The following is a 27,385-nucleotide window of genomic DNA, read 5'->3' as shown; positions in this document are numbered from 1 at the left end:
CTAATGATAAATTCTGAAGCAAAAGATTTTCATGTTTTGAACCCCCCCCATCAATACAAGGATGATGGTGTTTTCAGGTCAACTGTCTGTTTCTCCTCACTGCCCTAATGACAGACTTCCTGGAGAAGAAACAAAAAACATTCACTCAAAATATACAAAAAAAAACAGAATATTGGCCATCAGCACAAATACAATATATACAAATCAGCATTCTTCTCTCTGTGGTTTTCTGTCAGAACATACCAGCTCAAAAAGGCAGGACAAAAGTTCTTCATATGAACAGACTTCAAAATTAGACTTCCACTGGGTTTAAACTGTGATATTCTGATAGGGTAGGTTTCCCAGACACAGATTAAACCTAGTCCTGAACTAAGAAGTCGTTCTAACAGAGATCTTCCGTCTGACTCCGTGTGCCCAGTCTCCAAGTCGTTCTCCAGGTCAGACATCTGGGTTATGTTCAGCAAAACAAAAACAAAAAAAACTCTGGGTTTTTACTGGACAAGTTCAGGTAGTTCATTCCCGTTTCACTCTGTTCCAAAACGTTTTCTCCCTGCTGAACAGGACCCTGGATGATTTACCCCCCCCCAGTCTCTACGGCTGAACCCTCCTGGCCCTGCCTCATCACCATTCAAATCTATCCCGTCGGTTCATGAAGCAGTCCCTCCCCTCAGGCCCATCTATGGGCCGACCATTTCCCCCTCCTCCTCCTCTAGGAAACCCTCTCCCCCGCTCCCCAAACCTCCCCCCGTCACGTCCCCCAAACCCTGGCCTCTCGCCCCTGAAGTGTCTCCCGCCCTCCCAGTTGCCTTCTTCTTCCCCGGGGGGTCCGGGCTGGAAGGGATGTCTGGGGGTCCGGGCTGGAAGGGATGTCTGGGGGTCCGGGCTGGATGGGATGTCTGGGGGTCCGTGAGGAAAGTCCTCCATGGACTGGTGGCCCATGGGCATCCTGAACCCACCTGGAGGGCGCCCCCTGGGGGGAAACATAGGGTTGGGGCCCCTGGGGCCCATCATCATAGGGGGCATGTTTGGGGGAGGGAGGTGAGGGGGGAAGTGGGGCTGGAGGTGAGGGGGTGGTAGTCCCGGACGAGGCTGCATAGGAAGCATGGCCGGCCTGGGACCCAGTAACACTGCTGGGCCTGGAGGACTCATCAAGGCCCCTGGTCCGCCTGGGCCTGGAGCTCCCAGCTGGATGTCTGGAGTGTCTGAGGGGCCACCACTCCCTCCAGCCTTGTCTTTAGATCCAGAGTCATCTTTGGTGCTCCCTGGTCCATCCACTACTGGATGAGGGAAACCTGCAGACAGCGTAGACACACACAACATATGGTTTAGAAACATGTCAAAACATGGAGCACAAAACCCATTTCATACAACAAACTTTAAAACATGTTGAAGGTTGTGATTCCTTTGGTTTGGACCTGTCATTTTCATAACAAATATATTAGAACTGTACAAAACGACAATCAGAGAGAAGGAGAACTGTACAAAACGACAATCAGAGAGGAGAAGGAGAACTGTACAAAACAACAATCAAAGAGGAGAAGGAGAACTGTACAAAACAACAATCAGAGAGGAGAAGGAGAACTGTACAAAACGACAATCAGAGAGGAGAAGGAGAACTGTACAAAACGACAATCAGAGAGGAGAAGGAGAACTGTACAAAACGACAATCAGAGAGGAGAACTGTACAAAACGACAATCAGAGAGGAGAAGGAGAACTGTACAAAACGACAATCAGAGAGGAGAACTGTACAAAACGACAATCAGAGAGGAGAACTGTACAAAACGACAATCAGAGAGAAGAACTGTACAAAACGACAATCAGAGAGAAGAACTGTACAAAACGACAATCAGAGAGGAGAACTGTACAAAACGACAATCAGAGAGAAGAACTGTACAAAACAACAATCAGAGAGGAGAAGGAGAACTGTACAAAACGACAATCAGAGAGGAGAACTGTACAAAACGACAATCAGAGAGGAGAAGGAGAACTGTACAAAACGACAATCAGAGTGGAGAAGGAGAACTGTCAGAGTGGAGAAGGAGAACAAAACGACAATCAGAGAGGAGAAGGAGAACTGTACAAAACGACAATCAGAGAGGAGAAGGAGAACTGTACAAAACGACAATCAGAGAGGAGAAGGAGAACTGTACAAAACGACAATCAGAGAGAAGAACTGTACAAAACGACAATCAGAGAGGAGAAGGAGAACTGTACAAAACGACAATCAGAGAGAAGAACTGTACAAAACGACAATCAGAGAGGAGAAGGAGAACTGTACAAAACGACAATCAGAGAGAGAAGAACTGTACAAAACGACAATCAGAGAGGAGAAGGAGAACTGTACAAAACGACAATCAGAGAGGAGAACTGTACAAAAAGAACTGTACAAAACGACAATCAGAGAGGAGAAGGAGAACTGTACAAAACGACAATCTGTACAAAGGAGAGGAGAAGGAGAACTGTACAAAACGACAATCAGAGAGGAGAAGGAGAACTGTACAAAACGACAATCAGAGAGGAGAAGGAGAACTGTACAAAACGACAATCAGAGAGGAGAAGGAGAACTGTACAAAAACGACAATCAGAGAAGGACAATCAGAAGGAGAACTGTACAAAACGACAAGAGGAGAAGGAGAAGTGGAGAAGAGAGAACTGTACAAAACGACAATCAGAGAGGAGAACTGTACAAAACGACAATCAGAGTGGAGAAGGAGAACTGTACAAAACGACAATCAGAGAGGAGAGAGAACTGTACAAAGACAATCAGAGAGGACTGTACAAAACAACAATCAGAGAGGAGAAGGAGAACTGTACAAAACGACAATCAGAGGAGGAGACAAAGGAGAACTGTACAAAACGACAATCAGAGAGGAGAAGGAGAACTGTACAAAACGACAATCAGAGTGGAGAAGGAGAACTGTACAAAACGACAATCAGAGAACTGTACAAAACGACAATCAGAGAAGAACTGTACAAAACGACAAAACGACAATCAGAGAGGAGAAGGAGAACTGTACAAAACGACAATCAGAGTGGAGAAGGAGAACTGTACAAAACGACAATCAGAGAGAGGAGAACTGTACAAAACGACAATCAGAGAGGAGAAGGAGAACTGTACAAAACGACAATCAGAGTGGAGAAGGAGAACTGTACAAAACGACAATCAGAGAGGAGAAGGAGAACTGTACAAAACGACAATCAGAGAGGAGAACTGTACAAAACGACAATCAGAGAGGAGAAGGAGAACTGTACAAAACGACAATCAGAGAGGAGAAGGAGAACTGTACAAAACGACAATCAGAGAGGAGAAGGAGAACTGTACAAAACGACAATCAGAGAGGAGAAGGAGAACTGTACAAAACGACAATCAGAGAGGAGAAGGAGAACTGTACAAAACGACAATCAGAGAGGAGAACTGTACAAAAGAACTGTACAAAACGACAATCAGAGAGGAAAACTGTACAAAACGACAATCAGAGAGGAGAACTGTACAAAACGACAATCAGAGAGGAGACAATCAGGAGAACTGTACAAAACGACAATCAGAGGAGAAGGAGAACTGTACAAAACGACAATCAGAGGAGAAGGAGAACTGTACAAAACGACAATCAGAGAAGGAGAACTGTACAAAACGACAATCAGAGAGGAGAAGGAGAACTGTACAAAACGACAATCAGAGGGGAGGAGAACTGTACAAAACGACAATCAGAGAGGAGAAGGAGAACTGTACAAAACGACAATCAGAGAGGAGAAGGAGAACTGTACAAAACGACAATCAGAGGAGAGAAGGAGAACTGTACAAAGAGAGGAGAACTGTACAAAACGACAATCAGAGAGGAGAACTGTACAAAACGACAATCAGAGAGGAGAAGGAGAACTGTACAAAACGACAATCAGAGAGGAGAAGGAGAACTGTACAAAACGACAATCAGAGAGGAGAAGGAGAACTGTACAAAACGACAATCAGAGAGGAGAACTGTACAAAACGACAATCAGAGAGGAGAACTGTACAAAACGACAATCAGAGGGGAGAAGGAGAACTGTACAAAACGACAATCAGAGAGAGGAGAACTGTACAAAACGACAATCAGAGAGGAGAAGGAGAACTGTACAAAACGACAATCAGAGAGAAGGAGAACTGTACAAAACGACAATCAGAGAGGAGAAGGAGAACTGTACAAAACGACAATCAAAACTGTACGACAATCAGAGAGGAGAACTGTACAAAACGACAATCAGAGAGGAGAACTGTACAAAACGACAACAATCAGAGGGGAGAAGGAGAACTGTACAAAACGACAATCAGAGAGAGAAGAACAATCAGAGAGGACAAAACGACAATCAGAGAGGAGAACTGTACAAAACGACAATCAGAGAGGAGAAGGAGAACTGTACAAAACGACAATCAGAGAGGAGAAGGAGAACTGTACAAAACGACAATCAGAGGGAGAAGGAGAACTGTACAAAACGACAATCAGAGAGGAGAAGGAGAACTGTACAAAAACGACAATCAGAGAGGAGGAGAAGGAGAACTGTACAAAACGACAATCAGAGGGAGAAGGAGAACTGTACAAAACGACAATCAGAGAGGAGAGAGGAGACAATCAAGGAGAACTGTACAAAAGACAATCGACAATCAGAGAGGAGAACTGTACAAAACGACAACAAAACGACAATCAGAGAGAAGAACTGTACAAAAACGACAATCAGAGAGAGAACTGTACAAAACGACAATCAGAGAGGAGAACTGTACAAAACGACAATCAGAGAGGAGAACTGTACAAAACGACAATCAGAGAGGAGAAGGAGAACTGTACAAAACGACAATCAGAGAGGAGAAGGAGAACTGTACAAAACGACAATCAGAGAGGAGAAGGAGAACTGTACAAAACGACAATCAGAGAGGAGAAGGAGAACTGTACAAAACGACAATCAGAGAGAAGAACTGTACAAAACGACAATCAGAGGGGAGAAGGAGAACTGTACAAAACGACAATCAGAGAGAAGGAGAACTGTACAAAACGACAATCAGAGAGAGGAGAACTGTACAAAACGACAATCAGAGAGGAGAACTGTACAAAACGACAATCAGAGAGGAGAAGGAGAACATGTGTTTGTGATCCTCTAGCTGTTCATTTGGTTCAGTCCCATAATGTTGTTACCTGGAGGCTGTGTGGGGTTGAAGCCAACGGGCAGGAAGAGAGGGGGTCCACCGGGGGTGAGGGAGGGGGGAGGGCCAGGGAATCCAGAGGGACCACCCATTGACCCTATTGGCTGGACTGGAGGCACCTGGAGACAAACACAAGAATATCAACAACAGTTTTTTTTAACTGTCTTTGGAAGCAACGTCGTCACAATAACTGTTAGTCGGAAGCTTATTGAAATGGGTTTCCATGGCAGCACAAAAGTCTCAGATCACCATGTGCAATGCCAAGCGTCTCGGCTGGAAGGGTGTAAAGCTCACCGCCATTGGACTCTGGAGAAGTGGAAACACTTCACCGTGATTTTGGAATTAAATGTTCGACAAGCAGGTGTTTTTAAAAAAAAAGTATTTTATTTAACCTTTATTAACTAGACAAGTTAATTAAGAACAATTTCTTATTTACAATGACGGCATTCTCCGGCCAAACCCTGACGACGCTGGGCCAATTGTGTGCCACTGTGCCCAGGTTAAAAAAAGTACATGAATCCATATACAGCCAAATAATAATTCATAATAGATCATTTCTCATAATAGTAGAAACATGTCATTAATCACCCATGTACTGGTTCATAATAATGGACTATTCCGCCCCGACGGCGATGGACTATCCCGCCCGCCCCGACGGCGATGGACTATCCCGCCCCCCCCGACAGCGATGGACTATTCCACCCCGACAGCGATAATACTGTCATTGACCTTAAAACATGTTCTGTATGTGTAGCCCATGGCATGTCATACTATTTTTGGCCAGACAGCATCAAATACATGGGCTACATATAGTGAGACAGAGGGGCGCTGTTTCGCACTGCTTTCTCCAGTGAGATACTTTCAGAACTGAAGAAAAGTTGGCGGGTGTCACCATAGTCTTTGAAGTAATATGTTTGACAAATCAGATTAAACATTAAAACATTAAAATGAAATAAATAATATATATTTTTACAGTTAAAAGCTGTAATATGTCACTTTTGGTCCGACCCGACCAAATCCACATAGAAAAGTGAGCTATAGATCTGTCATTCTCAGTGAAAGCAAGTCTAAGAAGCGGTATATCTGTTCTATGCGCACTATTTCTATGCTTCCCGTTCTTAAGATTTTTTTTTTTTTAGTCTTTTACTTTCGGTTTTGTACAACAGCTTCAAAACAGCTGAAAATACATTATTTTTGGTTCTGGAAAATATATTTAACAGTGGTTTAGATGGTACAGTGACTGCTTGTTTTGTCACAAACTGAAATTAGGCGAACTATTAGAATATGAGCAACCAGGTGCCTTCGGGAAGTATTCAGACCACTTGACTCCATCCACATTGTCTTAGGTTACAGCCTTATTCATCAAGCTACACACAATACCTCAATGACAAAGTCAAAACAGGTTTTTAGAAATTTTTGCAAAAAAAATAAAAACAGAAATACTTTATTTATATAAGTATTCAGACTCTTTGCTACGAGACTCAAAATTGAGCTCATGTGCTTTCCTGTTTCCATTGATCATCCTTGAGAGGTTTCTACAACTTGTAGTCCACCTGTGGTCAATTCAATTGATTGGACATGATTTGGAAAGGCACACACCTGTCTATATAAGGTCTCACATTAAAACGTTTATTTTTAATGCAGGTGCAAGCTGTCCAATAACACATTGGGATATCAATAAACATCTGGTTGTTTTTGAGTGGGTGAACAAAAAAAGGTTGAAATCTCAAAAGATCCATGTCAACTACTCGGCATCTGACCGTCAGGCGCTATAGAGGTACCTACAGTGTACAGTCCAGTAACATCACTGGGGCTTCCTGTCATCCAGGACCCAAAGAATCTCAAAGACTCTAGCCACCCCAGTCATAGAGTCAGAGGAAGACCCAAAGGTCCAAAGGGCTCTTTAACAGCTTCTACCCCCAGGCCAAAGACTCTAGCCACCCCAGTCAAAGGGCTCTTTAACAGCTTCTACCCCCCAGGCCATTGTTCTCTCTGCTACCGCACAGCAAGCGGTACCGGAGCGCCAAGTCTAGGTCCAAGAGGCTCCTTAACAGCTTCTACCCCCCAGGCCATAAGACTGCTGAACAGCTAATCAAATGGCCACCCGGCATATTTACATTGACCCCCCCCCCCCCTTTCTGTTTTTAAACTGCTGTTACTCATAGTTTATCTATGCATAGTAGCCTAGTTGTTAGAGCGTTGGACTTGTCACTAAAAGGTTGCAAAATCGAATCCCCGAGCTGACAAGGTACAAATCTTTCGTTCTGCCCCTGAACAGGCAGTTAACCCACTGTTCCTAGGCCGTCATTGAAAATAAGAATTTGTTCTTAACTGACTTGTCTAGTTAAATAAAGTTTTTTTAACCTTTTAGACTCATTATTTTGTGTTTGTTTTTATTACATTTCATTTTTTAAAATCATAACTCTGTTTCTTGAACTGCATTGATGGTTAAAGGGCTTGTAAGTAAACATTTCACTGTAAGGTCTACTACACCTGTTGTATTCAGCATTTCACTGTGAGGTCTACTACACCTGTTGTATTCAGCATTTCACTGTGAGGTCTACTACACCTGTTGTATTCAGCATTTCACTGTGAGGTCTACACCTGTTGTATTCAGCATTTCACTGTAAGGTCTACCTACACCTGTTGTATTCAGCATTTCACTGTGAGGTCTACTACACCTGTTGTATTCAGCATTTCACTGTGAGGTCTACTACACCTGTTGTATTCAGCATTTCACTGTGAGGTCTACTACACCTGTTGTATTCAGCATTTCACTGTGAGGTCTACACCTGTTGTATTCAGCATTTCACTGTAAGGTCTACTACACCTGTTGTATTCAGCATTTCACTGTGAGGTCTACTACACCTGTTGTATTCAGCATTTCACTGTGAGGTCTACTACACCTGTTGTATTCAGCATTTCACTGTGAGGTCTACTACACCTGTTGTATTCAGCATTTCACTGTGAGGTCTACTACACCTGTTGTAATCAGCATTTCACTGTGAAGTCTACTACACCTGTTGTATTCAGCATTTCACTGTGAGGTCTACTACACCTGTTGTATTCAGCATTTCACTGTAAGGTCTACTACACCTGTTGTATTCAGCATTTCACTGTGAGGTCTACTACACCTGTTGTATTCAGCATTTCACTGTGAGGTCTATTACACCTGTTGTATTCAGCATTTCACTGTGAGGTCTACTACACCTGTTGTAATCAGCATTTCACTGTGAAGTCTACTACACCTGTTGTATTCAGCATTTCACTGTGAGGTCTACTACACCTGTTGTATTCAGCATTTCACTGTGAGGTCTACACCTGTTGTATTCAGAATTTCACTGTAAGGTCTACTACACCTGTTGTATTCAGCATTTCACTGTGAGGTCTACTACACCTGTTGTATTCAGCATTTCACTGTGAGGTCTACTACACCTGTTGTATTCAGCATTTCACTGTAAGGTCTACTACACCTGTTGTATTCAGCATTTCACTGTGAGGTCTACACCTGTTGTATTCAGAATTTCACTGTAAGGTCTACTACACCTGTTGTATTCAGCATTTCACTGTGAGGTCTACTACACCTGTTGTATTCAGCATTTCACTGTGAGGTCTACTACACCTGTTGTATTCAGCATTTCACTGTAAGGTCTACTACACCTGTTGTATTCAGCATTTCACTGTGAGGTCTACTACACCTGTTGTATTCAGCATTTCACTGTAAGGTCTACTACACCTGTTGTATTCAGCATTTCACTGTGAGGTCTACTACACCTGTTGTATTCAGCATTTCACTGTAAGGTCATGTGACATATACCGTTGGATTTGAATCCAAATATTACCCAGATTTCCACGCTGCAATGACATGGTGTGCCCAGTGGGATGGTACTGGACTAAACTGGCATCTGGACGGCTGTTGGTGTCACATCCTAGACACACTCACCTACCGCTGTGCCCTTGGACGAGGCACTTAAAGCCCAAAATGTACTCCTGGTCTGATCCTTCGCTCCTGACAAATGTGTGTATTTGCGTGTTGTCTGGTCGGTGGATTGTGAGATAAGAGCAGAATATCACTTTCTGTTGTTAAAACAACAACAAACGTGACAAATAAAAGTTGTGTAGTATTCAGTATAGTATTCAGGATAGTATAGTATTCAGGATAGTATAGTATTCAGTATAGTATTCAGTATAGTATTCAGGATAGTATAGTATTCAGGATAGTATAGTATTCAGTATAGTATTCAGTATAGTATAGTATTCAGTATAGTATAGTATTCAGTATACTATAGTATTCAGTATAGTATAGTATTCAGGATAGTATAGTATTCAGTATAGTATAGTATTCAGTATAGTATAGTATTCAGTATAGTATAGTATTCAGGATAGTATAGTATTCAGTATTCAGTATAGTATTCAGTATAGTATAGTATTCAGTATAGTATAGTATTCAGTTCCCACGTTATGACTGATGTCACAGATCACCACCCGGAGCTGTTACTGAACTCAGAACAACCCACAATCCTCAGTGCTTTAGGTCTCAGTTTATTACTGACCATAGAGATCAGTGCATTATCTAACCATACACTCTTTACAGGTGAGGATGACGTTTATAGTCATCACCTGATTAACATTGGAACAACACACTCCAGTATAATTCCTCATTTACACCAGTTGGGAGCTCAAAGAAAATAAGTAAAAAACAAACTTTATTATTTTTTTTATTGCCACTGTCACGACTGACAATAACACTCATCTTCTTGGTAGTGAGCATGTTTTAGTTTATATATTTTGTATTTTACCTTTATTTAACGAGACAAGTCAGTTAAGAACAAATTCGTATTTTTTATTTTTTCGTATTTTCAATGAGGGCCTAGGAACAGTGGGTTAACTGCCTGTTCAGGGGTAGAACGACAGATTTTTACCTTGTCGGCTCGGGGATTCGATCTAGCAACTTTTCGGTTACTGGTCCGACGCTCTAAACCACTAGGCTACCCGCCGACGCTCTAAACCACTAGGCTACCCGCCTCCCCTCTAAACCACTAGGCTACCCGCCTCCCCTCTAAACCACTAGGCTACCCGCCTCCCCTCTAAACCACTAGGCTACCCGCCTCCCCTCTAAACCACTAGGCTACCCGCCGCCCCTCTAAACCACTAGGCTACCCGCCGCCCCTCTAAACCACTAGGCTACCCGCCGCCCCTCTAAACCACTAGGCTACCCGCCGCCCCTCTAAACCACTAGGCTACCCGCCGCCCTCTAAACCACTAGGCTACCCGCCGCCCCTCTAAACCACTAGGCTACCCGCCGCCCTCTAAACCACTAGGCTACCCGCCGCCCTCTAAACCACTAGGCTACCCGCCGCCCTCTAAACCACTAGGCTACCCGCCGCCCCTCTAAACCACTAGGCTACCCGCCGCCCCTCTAAACCACTAGGCTACCCGCCGCCCCTCTAAACCACTAGGCTACCCGCCGCCCCTCTAAACCACTAGGCTACCCGCCGCCCCTCTAAACCACTAGGCTACCCGCCGCCCCTCTAAACCACTAGGCTACCCGCCGCCCCTCTAAACCACTAGGCTACCCGCCTCCTCTAAACCACTAGGCTACCCGCCGCCCTCTAAACCACTAGGCTACCCGCCGCCCCTCTAAACCACTAGGCTACCCGCCGCCCCTCTAAACCACTAGGCTACCCGCCGCCTCTAAACCACTAGGCTACCCGCCGCCCTCTAAACCACTAGGCTACCCGCCTCCCCTCTAAACCACTAGGCTACCCGCCGCCCCTCTAAACCACTAGGCTACCCGCCGCCCCTCTAAACCACTAGGCTACCCGCCTCCCCTCTAAACCACTAGGCTACCCGCCTCCCCTCTAAACCACTAGGCTACCCGCCTCCCCTCTAAACCACTAGGCTACCCGCCTCCCCTCTAAACCACTAGGCTACCCGCCCCCTCTAAACCACTAGGCTACCCGCCGCCCCTCTAAACCACTAGGCTACCCGCCGCCCCTCTAAACCACTAGGCTACCCGCCGCCCTCTAAACCACTAGGCTACCCGCCGCCCCTCTAAACCACAGGCTACCCGCCGCCCCTCTAAACCACTAGGCTACCCGCCCCTCTAAACCACTAGGCTACCCGCCCCTCTAAACCACTAGGCTACCCGCCGCCCTCTAAACCACTAGGCTACCCGCCCCTCTAAACCACTAGGCTACCCGCCTCCCCTCTAAACCACTAGGCTACCCGCCCCTCTAAACCACTAGGCTACCCGCCGCCCCTCTAAACCACTAGGCTACCCGCCCCTCTAAACCACTAGGCTACCCCCGCCCCTCTAAACCACCACTAGGCTAAACCACTAGGCTACCCCTCCCCTCTAAACCACTAGGCTACCCGCCGCCCCTCTAAACCACTAGGCTACCCAGCCCCTCTAAACCACTAGGCTACCCGCCGCCCCTCTAAACCACTAGGCTACCCGCCTCCCCTCTAAACCACAGGCTACCCGCCTCCCCTCTAAACCACTAGGCTACCCGCCTCCCCTCTAAACCACTAGGCTACCCGCCTCCCCTCTAAACCACTAGGCTACCCGCCCCCTCTAAACCACTAGGCTACCCGCCGCCCTCTAAACCACTAGGCTACCCGCCTCCTCTAAACCACTAGGCTACCCGCCTCCCCTCTAAACCACTAGGCTACCCGCCTCCCTCTAAACCACTAGGCTACCCGCCTCCCTCTAAACCACTAGGCTACCCGCCTCCCCTCTAAACCACTAGGCTACCCGCCGCCCCTCTAAACCACTAGGCTACCCGCCGCCCCTCTAAACCACTAGGCTACCCGCCGCCCCTCTAAACCACTAGGCTACCCCGCCCCTCTAAACCACTAGGCTACCCGCCGCCCCTCTAAACCACTAGGCTACCCGCCGCCCCTCTAAACCACTAGGCTACCCGCCCCTCTAAACCACTAGGCTACCCGACGCCCTCTAAACCACTAGGCTACCCGACGCCCCTCTAAACCACTAGGCTACCCGACGCCCCTCTAAACCACTAGGCTACCCGACGCCCCTCTAAACCACTAGGCTACCCGACGCCCTCTAAACCACTAGGCTACCCGACGCCCCTCTAAACCACTAGGCTACCCGACGCCCCTCTAAACCACTAGGCTACCCGACGCCCTCTAAACCACTAGGCTACCCGACGCCCTCTAAACCACTAGGCTACCCGACGCCCCTCTAAACCACTAGGCTACCCGACGCCCCTCTAAACCACTAGGCTACCCGACGCCCCTCTAAACCACTAGGCTACCCGACGCCCCTCTAAACCACTAGGCTACCCGACGCCCCTCTAAACCACTAGGCTACCCGACGCCCCTCTAAACCACTAGGCTACCCGACGCCCCTCTAAACCACTAGGCTACCCGACGCCCCTCTAAACCACTAGGCTACCCGACGCCCCTCTAAACCACTAGGCTACCCGACGCCCTCTAAACCACTAGGCTACCCGACGCCCCTCTAAACCACTAGGCTACCCGACGCCCCTCTAAACCACTAGGCTACCCGACGCCCTCTAAACCACTAGGCTACCCGACGCCCTCTAAACCACTAGGCTACCCGACGCCCCTCTAAACCACTAGGCTACCCGCCTCCTCTAAACCACTAGGCTACCCGCCTCCCCTCTAAACCACTAGGCTACCCGCTCGCCCTCTAAACCACTAGGCTACCCGCCGCCCCTCTAAACCACTAGGCTACCCGCCTCCCCTCTAAACCACTAGGCTACCCGTTCCCCCTCTAAACCACTAGGCTACCCGCCGCCCCTCTAAACCACTAGGCTACCCGCCGCCCCTCTAAACCACTAGGCTACCCGCCGCCCTCTAAACCACTAGGCTACCCGCGCCCCTCTAAACCACTAGGCTACCCGCCTCCCCTCTAAACCACTAGGCTACCCGCCGCCCCTCTAAACCACTAGGCTACCAGGTGGCCGCCCTCTAAACCACTAGGCTACCCGCCGCCCTCTAAACCACTAGGCTACCCGCCTCCCCTCTAAACCACTAGGCTACCCGCCTCCCTCTAAACCACTAGGCTACCCGCCTCCCTCTAAACCACTAGGCTACCCGCCCCTCTAAACCACTAGGCTACCCGCCTCCCTCTAAACCACTAGGCTACCCGCCTCCCCTCTAAACCACTAGGCTACCCGCCGCCCCTCTAAACCACTAGGCTACCCGCCTCCCCTCTAAACCACTAGGCTACCCGCCTCCCCTCTAAACCACTAGGCTACCCGCCTCCCCTCTAAACCACTAGGCTACCCGGCTACCCTCTAAACCACTAGGCTACCCGCCTCCCCTCTAAACCACTAGGCTACCCGCCTCCCCTCTAAACCACTAGGCTACCTGACGCCCCTCTAAACCACTAGGCTACCCGCCTCCCCTCTAAACCACTAGGCTACCCGCCTCCCCTCTAAACCACTAGGCTACCTGCCGCCCCTCTAAAGCACTAGGCTACCTACGTGATTCAGAGGGGCAAATGAGCTAAAATTACCCAGTGTGTCAGTGCACTGCAATAAACAATGGTGTGCATTGAGAAACATTCACTGTAGACACTGACGGAAGACAACGAAGACTGCAGAAACAAGACATTTGTGGCAGTCTGGCAGAGGCACCAAGGGATGACCCGATGAAATCACCAGAGAGAATAAGGCTTCACTGTTTCAGTTGTAATTCTCCCATTAAGAGGTTTTACCCTCACTAGGGTGTGAGACAAGCGACGCAAAATGATTGACTGATTAAATGTAAAAAAATAAATTAAATAAAGTTATTTGTGGCAGTCTAGAAGGCACCAAGTGGCCATTGGCAGTGATCGACCAGAGAAAATAGAGCTTCACGGTTTTCTGTAATTCTTCATTCATAGGCTTTGCTCACTAGGGTGTGCTGCAGCTCCATAACGATGATGACAGACCCTTAGCTCATGTCATTTTGTGATCACTGCAGTGCAGGGGTGTTAATGAACTCATCCCCTTGAGTTTCATCCAGCCCTGCCGGTTCTCCCTGGCGCCTACTTGAATGTTACTGATTGGTTGGAGTGTCCACACCCCCGGTGGCTTCTCACACTACTGAACCGAGCCGAGCCAAACCAAGTTGTACTCAGCTGGCCTGAGTATCAGAGCCAGCTGTTTGGTTCCAGCAGGTACGACAGCGTGAAAAAGGGAACGGGTTTCCCCAAGTAGGAAAATTAGTCCTTAGTTAAACGGTAAGGACAAAAATGAGTTTGGCTGGAAGGATGGAAGCAGTCCGGACCATAAGTTCTGACAGGTGGACTCATAGGTGGACTAGACATAACTCATAGGTGGACTAGACATAACTCATAGGTGGACTAGACATAACTCATAGGTGGACTAGACATAACTAATAGGTGGACTAGACATAACTCATAGGTGGACTAGACATAACTAATAGGTGGACTAGACATAACTAATAGGTGGACTAGACATAACTCATAGGTGGACTAGACATAACTCATAGGTGGACTAGACATAACTAATAGGTGGACTAGACATAACTCATAGGTGGACTAGACATAACTCATAGGTGGACTAGACATAACTAATAGGTGGACTAGACATAACTCATAGGTGGACTAGACATAACTCATAGGTGGACTAGACATAACTCATAGGTGGACTAGACATAACTAATAGGTGGACTAGACATAACTAATAGGTGGACTAGACATAACTAATAGGTGGACTAGACATAACTCATAGGTGGACTAGACATAACTCATAGGTGGACTAGACATAACTCATAGGTGGACTAGACATAACTCATAGGTGGACTAGACATAACTCATAGGTGGACTAGACATAACTCATAGGTGGACTAGACATAACTCATAGGTGGACTAGACATAACTCATAGGTGGACTAGACATAACTCATAGGTGGACTAGACATAACTCATAGGTGGACTAGACATAACTAATAGGTGGACATAACATAACTAATAGGTGGACTAGACATAACTCATAGGTGGACTAGACATAACTCATAGGTGGACTAGACATAACTCATAGGTGGACTAGACATAACTCATAGGTGGACTAGACATAACTAATAGGTGGACTAGACATAACTAATAGGTGGACTAGACATAACTCATAGGTGGACTAGACATAACTCATAGGTGGACTAGACATAACTCATAGGTGGACTAGACAGAACTCATAGGTGGACTAGACAGAACTCATAGGTGGACTAGACAGAACTCATAGGTGGACTAGACAGAACTCATAGGTGGACTAGACATAACTAATAGGTGGACTAGACATAACTCATAGGTGGACTAGACATAACTCATAGGTGGACTAGACATAACTCATAGGTGGACTAGACAGAACTCATAGGTGGACTAGACAGAACTCATAGGTGGACTAGACAGAACTCATAGGTGGACTAGACAGAACTCATAGGTGGACTAGACATAACTAATAGGTGGACTAGACATAACTAATAGGTGGACTAGACATAACTAATAGGTGGACTAGACATAACTAATAGGTGGACTAGACATAACTAATAGGTGGACTAGACATAACTAATAGGTGGACTAGACATAACTAATAGGTGGACTAGACATAACTAATAGGTGGACTAGACATAACTAATAGGTGGACTAGACATAACTAATAGGTGGACTAGACATAACTAATAGGTGGACTAGACATAACTAATAGGTGGACTAGACATAACTAATAGGTGGACTAGACATAACTAATAGGTGGACTAGACATAACTAATAGGTGGACTAGACATAACTAATAGGTGGACTAGACATAACTAATAGGTGGACTAGACATAACTAGACATAACTAATAGGTGGACTAGACATAACTCATAGGTGGACTAGACATAACTCATAGGTGGACTAGACATAACTAATAGGTGGACTAGACATAACTAATAGGTGGACTAGACATAACTCATAGGTGGACTAGACATAACTAATAGGTGGACTAGACATAACTAGACATAACTAATAGGTGGACTAGACATAACTAGACATAACTAATAGGTGGACTAGACATAACTAATAGGTGGACTAGACATAACTAATAGGTGGACTAGACATAACTAGACATAACTAATAGGTGGACTAGACATAACTAATAGGTGGACTAGACATAACTAATAGGTGGACTAGACATAACTAATAGGTGGACTAGACATAACTAATAGGTGGACTAGACATAACTAATAGGTGGACTAGACATAACTAATAGGTGGACTAGACATAACTAATAGGTGGACTAGACATAACTAATAGGTGGACTAGACATAACTAATAGGTGGACTAGACATAACTAATAGGTGGACTAGACATAACTAGACATAACTAATAGGTGGACTAGACATAACTAGACATAACTAATAGGTGGACTAGACATAACTCATAGGTGGACTAGACATAACTCATAGGTGGACTAGACATAACTAATAGGTGGACTAGACATAACTCATAGGTGGACTAGACATAACTAATAGGTGGACTAGACATAACTAGACATAACTAATAGGTGGACTAGACATAACTAGACATAACTAATAGGTGGACTAGACATAACTAATAGGTGGACTAGACATAACTAATAGGTGGACTAGACATAACTAGACATAACTAATAGGTGGACTAGACATAACTAATAGGTGGACTAGACATAACTAATAGGTGGACTAGACATAACTAATAGGTGGACTAGACATAACTAGACATAACTAATAGGTGGACTAGACATAACTAATAGGTGGACTAGACATAACTAATAGGTGGACTAGACATAACTAATAGGTGGACTAGACATAACTAATAGGTGGACTAGACATAACTAATAGGTGGACTAGACATAACTAATAGGTGGACTAGACATAACTAATAGGTGGACTAGACATAACTCATAGGTGGACTAGACATAACTAATAGGTGGACTAGACATAACTCATAGGTGGACTAGACATAACTAATAGGTGGACTAGACATAACTAATAGGTGGACTAGACATAACTAATAGGTGGACTAGACATAACTAATAGGTGGACTAGACATAACTAATAGGTGGACTAGACATAACTAATAGGTGGACTAGACATAACTAATAGGTGGACTAGACATAACTAATAGGTGGACTAGACATAACTAATAGGTGGACTAGACATAACTCATAGGTGGACTAGACATAACTAATAGGTGGACTAGACATAACTCATAGGTGGACTAGACATAACTAATAGGTGGACTAGACATAACTAATAGGTGGACTAGACATAACTAATAGGTGGACTAGACATAACTCATAGGTGGACTAGACATAACTAATAGGTGGACTAGACATAACTCATAGGTGGACTAGACATAACTCATAGGTGGACTAGACATAACTAGACATAACTAATGAATTTTTTATCTTCTCCTCCAAAAACATACACAATGAGAGAGTTTAAAGGGATGGATGATAGATGGGTTATAGTGGTTGTATCATACTTGATGTGGTGTTTTTATAGTTAAATACTTATTTTCCACCATAAATTGCAAATAAATTCATTAAAAATCCTACAATGTGATTTTCTGGATTTTCTTTTAGTAGTTGAAGTGTACCTATGATGAAAATTACAGGCCTCTCTCATCTTTTTAAGTGGGAGAACTTGCACTGTCTAATACGTTCATGTATTTTGTACAGGAAGTATGCCGTATATATGTTTAACATTGTACAGTTGAAGTCGGAAGTTTACATACACTTAGGTTGGAGTCATTAAAACTCGTTTTTTAACCACTCCACAAATGTTGTTGTTAATTAACAAACTATAGTTTTGCCAAGCCGGTTAGGACGTCTACTTTGTACATGACACAGGTCATTTTTCCAACAATTGTTTACAGACAGATTATTTCACGTATAATTCACTGTATCACAATTCCAGTGGGTCTGAAGTTTACATACACTAAGTTGACTGTGCCTTTAAACAGCTTGGAAAATTCCAGAAAATGATAAATAATGTCAATTAGCCTGAGTCAATTGGAGGTGTACCTGTGGATGTATTTCAAGGCCTACCTTCCAACTCAGTGCCTCTGACATCATGGGAAAATCAAAATAAATCAGCCAAGACCTCAGAATAAAATTGTAGACCTCCACGGTTTACCTTGGTGTCACTGACCTATGGCCTGCAGTGTCTACGGTTTACCTTGGTGTCACTGACCTATGGCCTGCAGTGTCTAGTTTACCTTGGTGTCACTGACCTATGGCCTGCAGTGTCTAGTTTACCTTGGTGTCACTGATCTATGACCTGCAGTGTCTACGGTTTACCTTGGTGTCACTGACCTATGACCTGCAGTGTCTAGTTTACCTTGGTGTTACTGACCTATGACCTGCAGTGTCTACGGTTTACCTTGGTGTCACTGACCTATGACCTGCAGTGTCTAGTTTACCTTGGTGTTACTGACCTATGACCTGCAGTGTCTAGTTTACCTTGGTGTCACTGACCTATGACCTGCAGTGTCTACGGTTTACCTTGGTGTCACTGACCTATGACCTGCAGTGTCTAGTTTACCTTGGTGTCACTGACCTATGACCTGCAGTGTCTACGGTTTACCTTGTTGTCACTGACCTATGACCTGCAGTGTCTAGTTTACCTTGGTGTTACTGACCTATGACCTGCAGTGTCTAGTTTACCTTGGTGTCACTGACCTATGACCTGCAGTGTCTACGGTTTACCTTGGTGTCACTGACCTATGACCTGCAGTGTCTAGTTTACCTTGGTGTCATTGACCTATGGCCTGCAGTGTCTAGTTTACCTTGGTGTCACTGACCTATGACCTGCAGTGTCTAGTTTACCTTGGTGTTACTGACCTATGACCTGCAGTGTCTAGTTTACCTTGGTGTTACTGACCTATGACCTGCAGTGTCTACGGTTTACCTTGGTGTTACTGACCTATGACCTGCAGTGTCTAGTTTACCTTGGTGTTACTGACCTATGACCTGCAGTGTCTAGTTTACCTTGGTGTCACTGACCTATGACCTGCAGTGTCTAGTTTACCTTGGTGTTACTGACCTATGACCTGCAGTGTCTAGTTTACCTTGGTGTTACTGACCTATGACCTGCAGTGTCTACGGTTTACCTTGGTGTCACTGACCTTTGGTATTATTTATTGTTCTTTGTATCAAACTATGACATTAACAGCCACATATAAATAAATACATTAAAACAAGTTTGGAAATGTATCAAAGGTGAAAGGTCAAAGGTGACTTCAGAGGTCAGGGTCAATATGAATAAAAGACAACAGATTACCACATCTCCAATGATTGTCGACAATTCATTTTTCCCCAGTTAAACTCTATGAGCAGTTTGCTTGGTAAGGCAGTATAAACAGTATTACAATCCTGGGTGGGGGACGTTCAGGTGTGGACATGTTTGTCTCAGACCAGCACTAACACACCTGAATCAACTAATCAAGGTCTTAAATGAATCAGCTGCATTAAGTGCTGGTTTTATTTGAATGAAGTGGGTTAATCATGCTGAGACTGTGACAGAATTATGCAGTCCTGTGGGTCCCATTGGACCAGGTTGAGAAACACTATTGTACAGGGGTCATATTTAGGAGGTGTTACTTTTCTTCTTTCTATACAAACGATATCTGAAGGTAACAAAATAATACCCTGTTCGATTATAAATTCACCACAACATGTGTACATTTGTATCAATAAAGAATGATTCATAAACTAATTATTCATAAATATACATTAAATATATATATATTTTTTTTTTAAAAGGCATCTCTCATTACTCACGGTACTTGTTCCGAGTTCTCTTCAGTTTTCTATAAATTGTCTACACATCTAGTCACGTTTGGAAGGAATAGCGTTGCTTTACAATTCCATTGTTTACAAACAAGCGGACTGTGTATTTTGGGTTCTGATTGAGTGTGACAGTTGACCTAAACTCACGAGGCATTAAACATTTATATTTTTCAAGAATCAATGGGTTTCACAGACGTCCACTTTAAAATTTCCGCTCGTTATTTTATTTATTTAACCAGGCAAGTCAGTTAAGAACAAATTCTTATTTTCAATGACGGCCTAGGAACAGTGGGTTAACTGCCTTGTTCAGGGGGGCAGAACGACAGATTTGTACCTTGTCAACTCGGGGGTTTGAACTTGCAACCTTCCGGTTACCAGTCCAACGCTCTAACCACTAGACTACCCTACTACTAATTTCCGCTCTTCATTAATAAAAGACAACTGATTAACAGGGTAAAGTCCTCCAACTCTGTACTCAAGTGAACATACCGCTTGTAAAAATCATTTACTTTACTGCAGTAGGAACCGAAGTAGACAAAACAAGAAGTATTCACAGAAAATATTGGGTAGACTAAAAATGCTTAATTTTCTCCCTTTTGCTACCAATGATGTATATAAAGTCCAGGATGTATATACAGTGGGGCAAAAAAGTATTTAGTCAGCCACCAATTGTGCAAGTTCTCCCACTTAAAAAGATGAGAGAGGCCTGTAATTTATCATCATAGGTACACTTCAACTATGACAGACAAAATGAGAAGAAAAATCCAGAAAATGAAATTGTAGGATTTTTTATGAATTTTATTTACAAATTATGGTGGAAAATAAGTATTTGGTCAATATCAAAAGTTTATCTCAAATACTTTGACTAAATACTTTTTTGCCCCACTGTATATACACATCCTGGACTGCTGATGCTCGGATGAATTCAGATAAGAGTGGGACATCAAATAAAGCTTAATCCTTGGATGGGGCCACAGTGTCTCCTGACCCCTCCTGTCTCAGCCTCCAGTATTTATGCTGCAGTAGTTTGTGTGTCGGGGGGCTAGGGTCAGTTTGTTATATCTGGAGTACTTCTCCTGTCCTATATTCGGTGTCCTGTGTGAATTTAAGTGTGCTCTCTCGAATTCTCTCTTTCTCTCTCTCGGAGGACCTGAGCCCTAGGACCATGCCTCAGGAATACCTGACATGATGACTCCTTGAATTCAGATAAGAGTGGGACATCAAATAAACTGGGAGAGCTTAATCCTTGACGCGTTTACGTCATGGTCTAAAAATAGCCCCAAAATCAAAACTATTGTTACTAAGAGAATCCACACGATCCAAACTAATTCACTTCATTTGGTGTGACATCCGAGGGAAGCAGAGCAAACTTCAAAAACAGGAAGCTCCCCCGGAGTAGCACACTACGATCAGTGATATAAAATCAAAAACAGGAAGCTCCCCCGGAGTAGCACACTACGATCAGTGATATAAAATCAAAAACAGGAAGCTCCCCCGGAGAAGCACACTACGATCAGTGATATAAAATCAAAAACAGAAAAAAGGTCTGTTTATAAAAGCAAACATACGATCAGTGATATAAAATCAAAAACAGGAAGCTCCCCTGGAGAAGCACACTACGATCAGTGATATAAAATCAAAAACAGGAAGCTCCCCCGGAGAAGCACACTACGATCAGTGATATAAAATCAAAAACAGAAAAAAGGTCTGTTTATAAAATGGTCAAATCATGCACCGTTCCAAATTGTGATGTAAATGTGAATAATATGTACTGGTGCGTGAAAATACATTTTAGAAAGGGCGCCAATATTATGCGTCTTGATATTGTTTTTTACCTTTACCAAGGTAGTACTAACACAACTGATAGCTAGCTAAAGTGGAGGTAGCAAAAGTGGGACAGGTGTGGAGGTAGCTAAAGTGGGACAGGTGTAGAGGTAGCTAAAGTGGGACAGGTGTAGAGGTAGCTAAAGTGGGACAGGTGTGGAGGTAGCTAGTGGGACAGGTGTGGAGGTAGCTAAAGTGGGACAGGTGTGGAGGTAGCTAAAGTGGGACAGGTGTGGAGGTAGCTAAAGTGGGACAGGTGTAGAGGTAGCTAAAGTGGGACAGGCGTAGAGGTAGCTAGTAGGACAGGCGTGGAGGTAGTTAAAGTGGGACAGGCGTGGAGGTAGCTAGTGGGACAGGTGTGGAGGTAGCTAGTGGGACAGGTGTGGAGGTAGCTAGTGGGACAGGTGTGGAGGTAGCTAAAGTGGGACAGGCGTGGAGGTAGCTAAAGTGGGACAGGCGTGGAGGTAGCTAAAGTGGGACAGGCGTGGAGGTAGCTAAAGTGGGACAGGCGTGGAGGTAGCTAAAGTGGGACAGGCGTGGAGGTAGCTAAAGTGGGACAGGCGTGGAGGTAGCTAAAGTGGGACAGGCGTAAAGTGGGACAGGCGTGGAGGTAGCTAAAGTGGGACAGGTGTTGAGGTAGCTAAAGTGGGACAGGCGTGGAGGTAGCTAAAGTGGGACAGGTGTGGAGGTAGCTAAAGTGGGACAGGTATGGAGGTAGCTAAAGTGGGACAGGTGTGGAGGTAGCTAAAGTGGGACAGGTATGGAGGTAGCTAAAGTGGGACAGGTAGGGAGGTAGCTAAAGTGGGACAGGTAGGGAGGTAGCTAAAGTGGGACAGGTAGGGAGGTAGCTAAAGTGGGACAGGTAGGGAGGTAGCTAAAGTGGGACAGGTAGGGAGGTAGCTAAAGTGGGACAGGTATGGAGGTAGCTAAAGTGGGACAGGTATGGAGGTAGCTAAAGTGGGACAGGTATGGAGGTAGCTAAAGTGGGACAGGTGTGGAGGTAGCTAAAGTAGGACAGGTATGGAGGTAGCTGAAGTGGGACAGGTATGGAGGTAGCTAAAGTGGGACAGGTATGGAGGTAGCTAAAGTGGGACAGGTGTAGAGGTAGCTAAAGTGGGACAGGTGTGGAGGTAGCTAAAGTGGGACAGGTGTGGAGGTAGCTAAAGTGGGACAGGTAGGGAGGTAGCTAAAGTGGGACAGGTAGGGAGGTAGCTAAAGTGGGACAGCGTGGAGGTAGCTAGTGGGACAGGTATGGAGGTAGCTAGTGGGACAGCGTGGAGGTACCTAAAGGAGGAAAGAGAACCCGTCTACATTAGGGACTCACGTACGGAGGTTAGGCATTGCTGTGGTTTATTGTTCTGACATTTTTTTTTATTGTAATACTGTTATTTGAGTGAATTCAGAAAAAGCGTGGCACTTGGCATTTCCGTCTCCTGTGACCTCTTCAGACATCCGTCACCTTATCCTCAGCTGTTTCCTAATCACACACAATGTCATTGTGATTTGGGTACAATTAGGACTGTAATAATGGTGTTCCATTTTATCTAACCTGCTGTCCCAGTCTACTAAATATGGGGTTTGACCCATGGTGTACGTAAATGGGCGTGTCATGTCACCTGTGAAAATGAATAATATATTTTGTGATTAGGGAACATCTTGAGGATTTTATAGAAAAGTATCATACGTTGAGCTAATATGCTGGATAGATGTCGAAAGAGGTTGCAAGGAGAAAAGTGTTCCGCTTATTCCAAATTCACATTATATATATTGGCCAATGGCAGGATTTGAAGCCTTCAGTCGGCCATTTTGGAATTCCCCAGTCGGAACAGTCCTCCATAGAAATGAATGGCATTCTACACTATTTCAATTAAAATGTTTCAAGGACAGAAGTATATAGTAACAAAAGTAACATGTATACTTTAAAATAAAATGTTTAGATATTTTTTCATTTTTGTTTAACTCATATATTTTGACGTATGCATTAAGGTGTCTAATATAATAAAGCTTGACAAAAACACATGTAGACATTAAAAAAATGCATCTCTGTAAAACATTTTCAAAACGGCTTCAAAACAGCACCCCCTATCAGTCATTCAGTGTATATACACATTGGTTGCTACCAATGGTGAAAAAGAAAAGCCTAGATTGCTATTGTGGTGTATTGGCCATTGAGTGGTTTTGAAGCCACCGATCGGCCATTTTGGTACTCCCCGGTAGGAAACAGTCCTTCATAGTAATGAATGGAATTCTACACTATTTCAATGAAATGGGAAAAAGGACAACATTACATGCATTTAAGTATTTACGATGTTTCAGTGGGGACAATAACATTAGTTAGTACTCACTATAATAAATACTTTATTTTTTATAATTGTATGTGAAGTAAACGAAGTACGCATTAAGGCATCTACTATAATAAAAGTGACAAAAAAAATGTAGACATTAATACATGCATTTCTATAGTTACCATCTTTTAATTTTTTTATTTACATTGGAGTACCAAGATGGCTGCACAGTGGCTTCAATACAGGGCTTCCTGTCAGTCACCTAGGGTTTATACACATCATTGGATGCTACCAAAGGAGTAGGAAAAAAAAGTTGTCCTGGAACTCTGATCCAAGATCAGTTTCACATTTTTTTTGGTCGTCCCCCAATTGTAAAGGTTAAATTGGAGAAGAGGATCTGTGACAATAAGGAAAATCCACCTCCCTGTATTTCAGTAGACACACTTTCCTATAGCTACACATTTACATTTAAGTCATTTAGCAGACGCTCTTATGATCCAAAAGAGTGCAATGCAACTAATACAAGCTTATAACCATAAATAGTTCACCATAGTGTGAAAACAGGCTCAGACTAGAACAAAATAACATTCTCCCTACTGCTTTCTTATGAGTGGAAATGGAGGACAAACCCCCCCCCAAAAAATCTATAAGATTCTATCCATAAAAATCCAAATAGGATGTCACCTAGTCATGTACAAGCTGTAAGCAGTAATGTTTCGGTGCTCAATATAGTATTTATATGCGTTTGCATAACGTACACTTATGATCAGATGAAACTGAACAAACTAATTCCTACATAACCACACAGCCATCAGGCCACTGCAGGTTAGGTATTGGGTAGAGGGAGGGAGGGGGCGGGGTCTATCCTTACCCAGATCTCAGATTCCCCCGGCAGAAGATTCCGCGGTGGAGCTCCACCGTGGGGCCCACAGGGTAGAGGGAGGGAGGGGGCGGGGTCTATCCTTACCCAGATCTCAGATTCCCCCGGCAGAAGATCCCACGGTGGAGCTCCACCGTGGGGCCCACAGGCGGTTTCCCTCCTTCGTTCCTGCTAGACCCACAGCACTAACGCCAGTGTCCTCGCTTATCCCACCCCACAGTGGCCAACAAGTCTTTTTGTGGTTGTTTTTCCGGCCCATTAACACATAACTGAACCTACAACATGACATGAGAACATTATTGTCTGTTTCCTTACTGTTGAATAAAAATGTTTTAATTAATTATATTTAGGAATTTTTCACTTGCAACTACAGAAAGTACGTGACCTAAATCAAAAGAGTTTGATATGGCCTGAATAACACCGTGAGACCGTGATCAATGGTCATTTCATACATTGTGATCAGCTGGGAGTTCTGGACATCGGTAAAACATTGTTTCAGCTCACCTCACGTCTTTGGCCCACCTCACGACAGCCCTACACGGACGAGCACTGGAATATTGTAAAGCAGTAAAGATATTATCTGCTATCGCAAGGAACATCATAACGCACTAACTGTTCCTATGGACGCCAATTTCAGTTCCTTTGTTGCAACTTGAATTGTGATGAAGATTACATTAAGAGCAACTGTGGCTCGTTCAGTTGTTCCTGGGACTTGACCCCCCCCACACACAAAATATCATGACAGCAATCCGGTAGATTTCCAAATGGGAGCGTCACCTTTACCTGTCAGCCATTGGGAGGTTCCTCAGGACAGTCCCAGCGAGGGAGGGACCTCCGATGTCCACGTCCAGAAACACTCACCTTTAGTGAGGCCTCGTGAGACTGACGACGACTGACAATGTGTCAGTTGGTGCCCACAGATTTAGGAACTACATAAATAAAATATAAAAATAAATAATGCCTGTGCAGGTGTCTTTGTGAAAGCTGTTGAGAGCTATAACAGTATCTTCAGGGTTCACCTCATTCACCTACCTGGGTGATAACCTCAAGTTAGTTTGGTTGACTAAAACAAGTTGCCATAGAAGACTAGTTTGAGGAGCGTGAAGAGTCAGTTTCGGGGAGGAGTGGGTTTCAGGGTTAGACTGTATGGTCATGATACTGAACTAGGAGATATGAACTATTTGAAAATGTATAAACAGCAAACCTTTGTTGAGCAACATTATGAACAATACACATCTAGCAGCTACTGTCTTTTTGTGTTATAGATTTTTAATTAAAATTACGTTTTAGGCAGGTTTGACAACTTATATATTTTTTTACCTATATATGCTGTTGATGAAATATTGCAGTAAATTCCTACCTTTTCCTGAAAATGAGGCCATTTAGACGATGTGATCATCTTCTCTTCATCCCTTCTAAAAGTCCCAACCCTGGTTCTGAAGCAGGGCCTCCAAATTAAAAACACCCGCCCAACGCGGGTAATGGCGGCAGCAACCCTGGTTCTGAAGCAGGGCCTACAAATTAAAAACACCCGCCCAACGCGGGTAGAATTTGGCGTTGGCGGGTGATGGCGTCAGCTTCAGTTCGTCTGGTACAGCGTATACATTTCCTCCTAATATGTCAGAATTAAATCGAAGATAATTTAAGAAGTGACGTCCCCCCCCCCCCCCCCCCCCGAGGAGATCTTAGTCGCGCAATTTTACTTCTAAAAAGATGCTTGGTGCGTTATTTATCCCCCCCAAAATATGCGCATGAAAACTAGTCTCTCACAGCATGACGAAAAGTTTAGACTCCCTACTGTTGACCAATCACCAACGAAGTGGTGTTGACTTTGGCTTCCGCGTTTGGCTTGCCTCAAGAAAAAATGTGCCCGAACAGCCGAAGGAGAAAAACCTTACCAAAGTCCAAAACGTCATAATATATGCACAAATTCTTCCAAACGGTTTCGGCTGGGAAGAATGGTAACGTCTTATGAATGTCTAATTCAGCAGACCTGTGGGCGGGTGGTCACATCCAGGGCTCTAACGGTGCAGGTATTTCATACAAATAGTCAAAAAAGTCAAATATGGCCCCACGTGCAAAGTAGTGATTTATAGCAGAATAAATGCTGCAATAGCTGTTTTCAAAGTATTTCTGCAATTTTGTTTCATACATCTGGTAATGCACAAAGAAATAGGAATCCTACATTTATAGCTAACCGACCTCGCACAGCAACACTTCCTGCTGGAGGGAACAGGGTTGGAGAGCCCTGTCCTCAGCAATAGATCGCAAAGCTAGGCATCCTCGCACTTAATATCTCAAGTGCTTGTTGTTTTTTGAACCTCACTAGGGTAGGGGGCACTATTTTCACCTCCGGATGAAAAGCGTGCCTAAAGTAAACTGCCTGTTACTCAGGCCCAGAAGCTAGGATATGCAT

At 44.4% G+C, this 27,385-nt stretch overlaps 1 protein-coding gene across 1 annotated transcript in view; it reads right to left on the bottom strand.

Annotated features, from left to right (window-relative positions):
- Positions 1 to 583: 583 nt before the first annotated feature.
- The window catches only part of LOC115123066 (SR-related and CTD-associated factor 4-like), a 61,441-nt gene continuing 34,639 nt past the window's right edge, over positions 584 to 27,385 (bottom strand). Inside the window, exons 13-14 of the mRNA XM_065000597.1 lie at positions 5,164 to 5,290; positions 584 to 1,292 (exon numbers count right to left, since the gene is read on the bottom strand). Of these exons, the coding sequence (XP_064856669.1) occupies positions 622 to 1,292; positions 5,164 to 5,290 (798 nt within the window). The 3' untranslated portion in view covers positions 584 to 621. The remainder of the gene's footprint in view (positions 1,293 to 5,163; positions 5,291 to 27,385) is intronic.

Source organism: Oncorhynchus nerka, linkage group LG14 (genome assembly GCF_034236695.1).
Source record: "Oncorhynchus nerka isolate Pitt River linkage group LG14, Oner_Uvic_2.0, whole genome shotgun sequence".
In the NCBI taxonomy this organism is placed as follows: domain Eukaryota; kingdom Metazoa; phylum Chordata; class Actinopteri; order Salmoniformes; family Salmonidae; genus Oncorhynchus; species Oncorhynchus nerka.
This window is presented reverse-complemented; position numbering and strand designations above follow the sequence as displayed.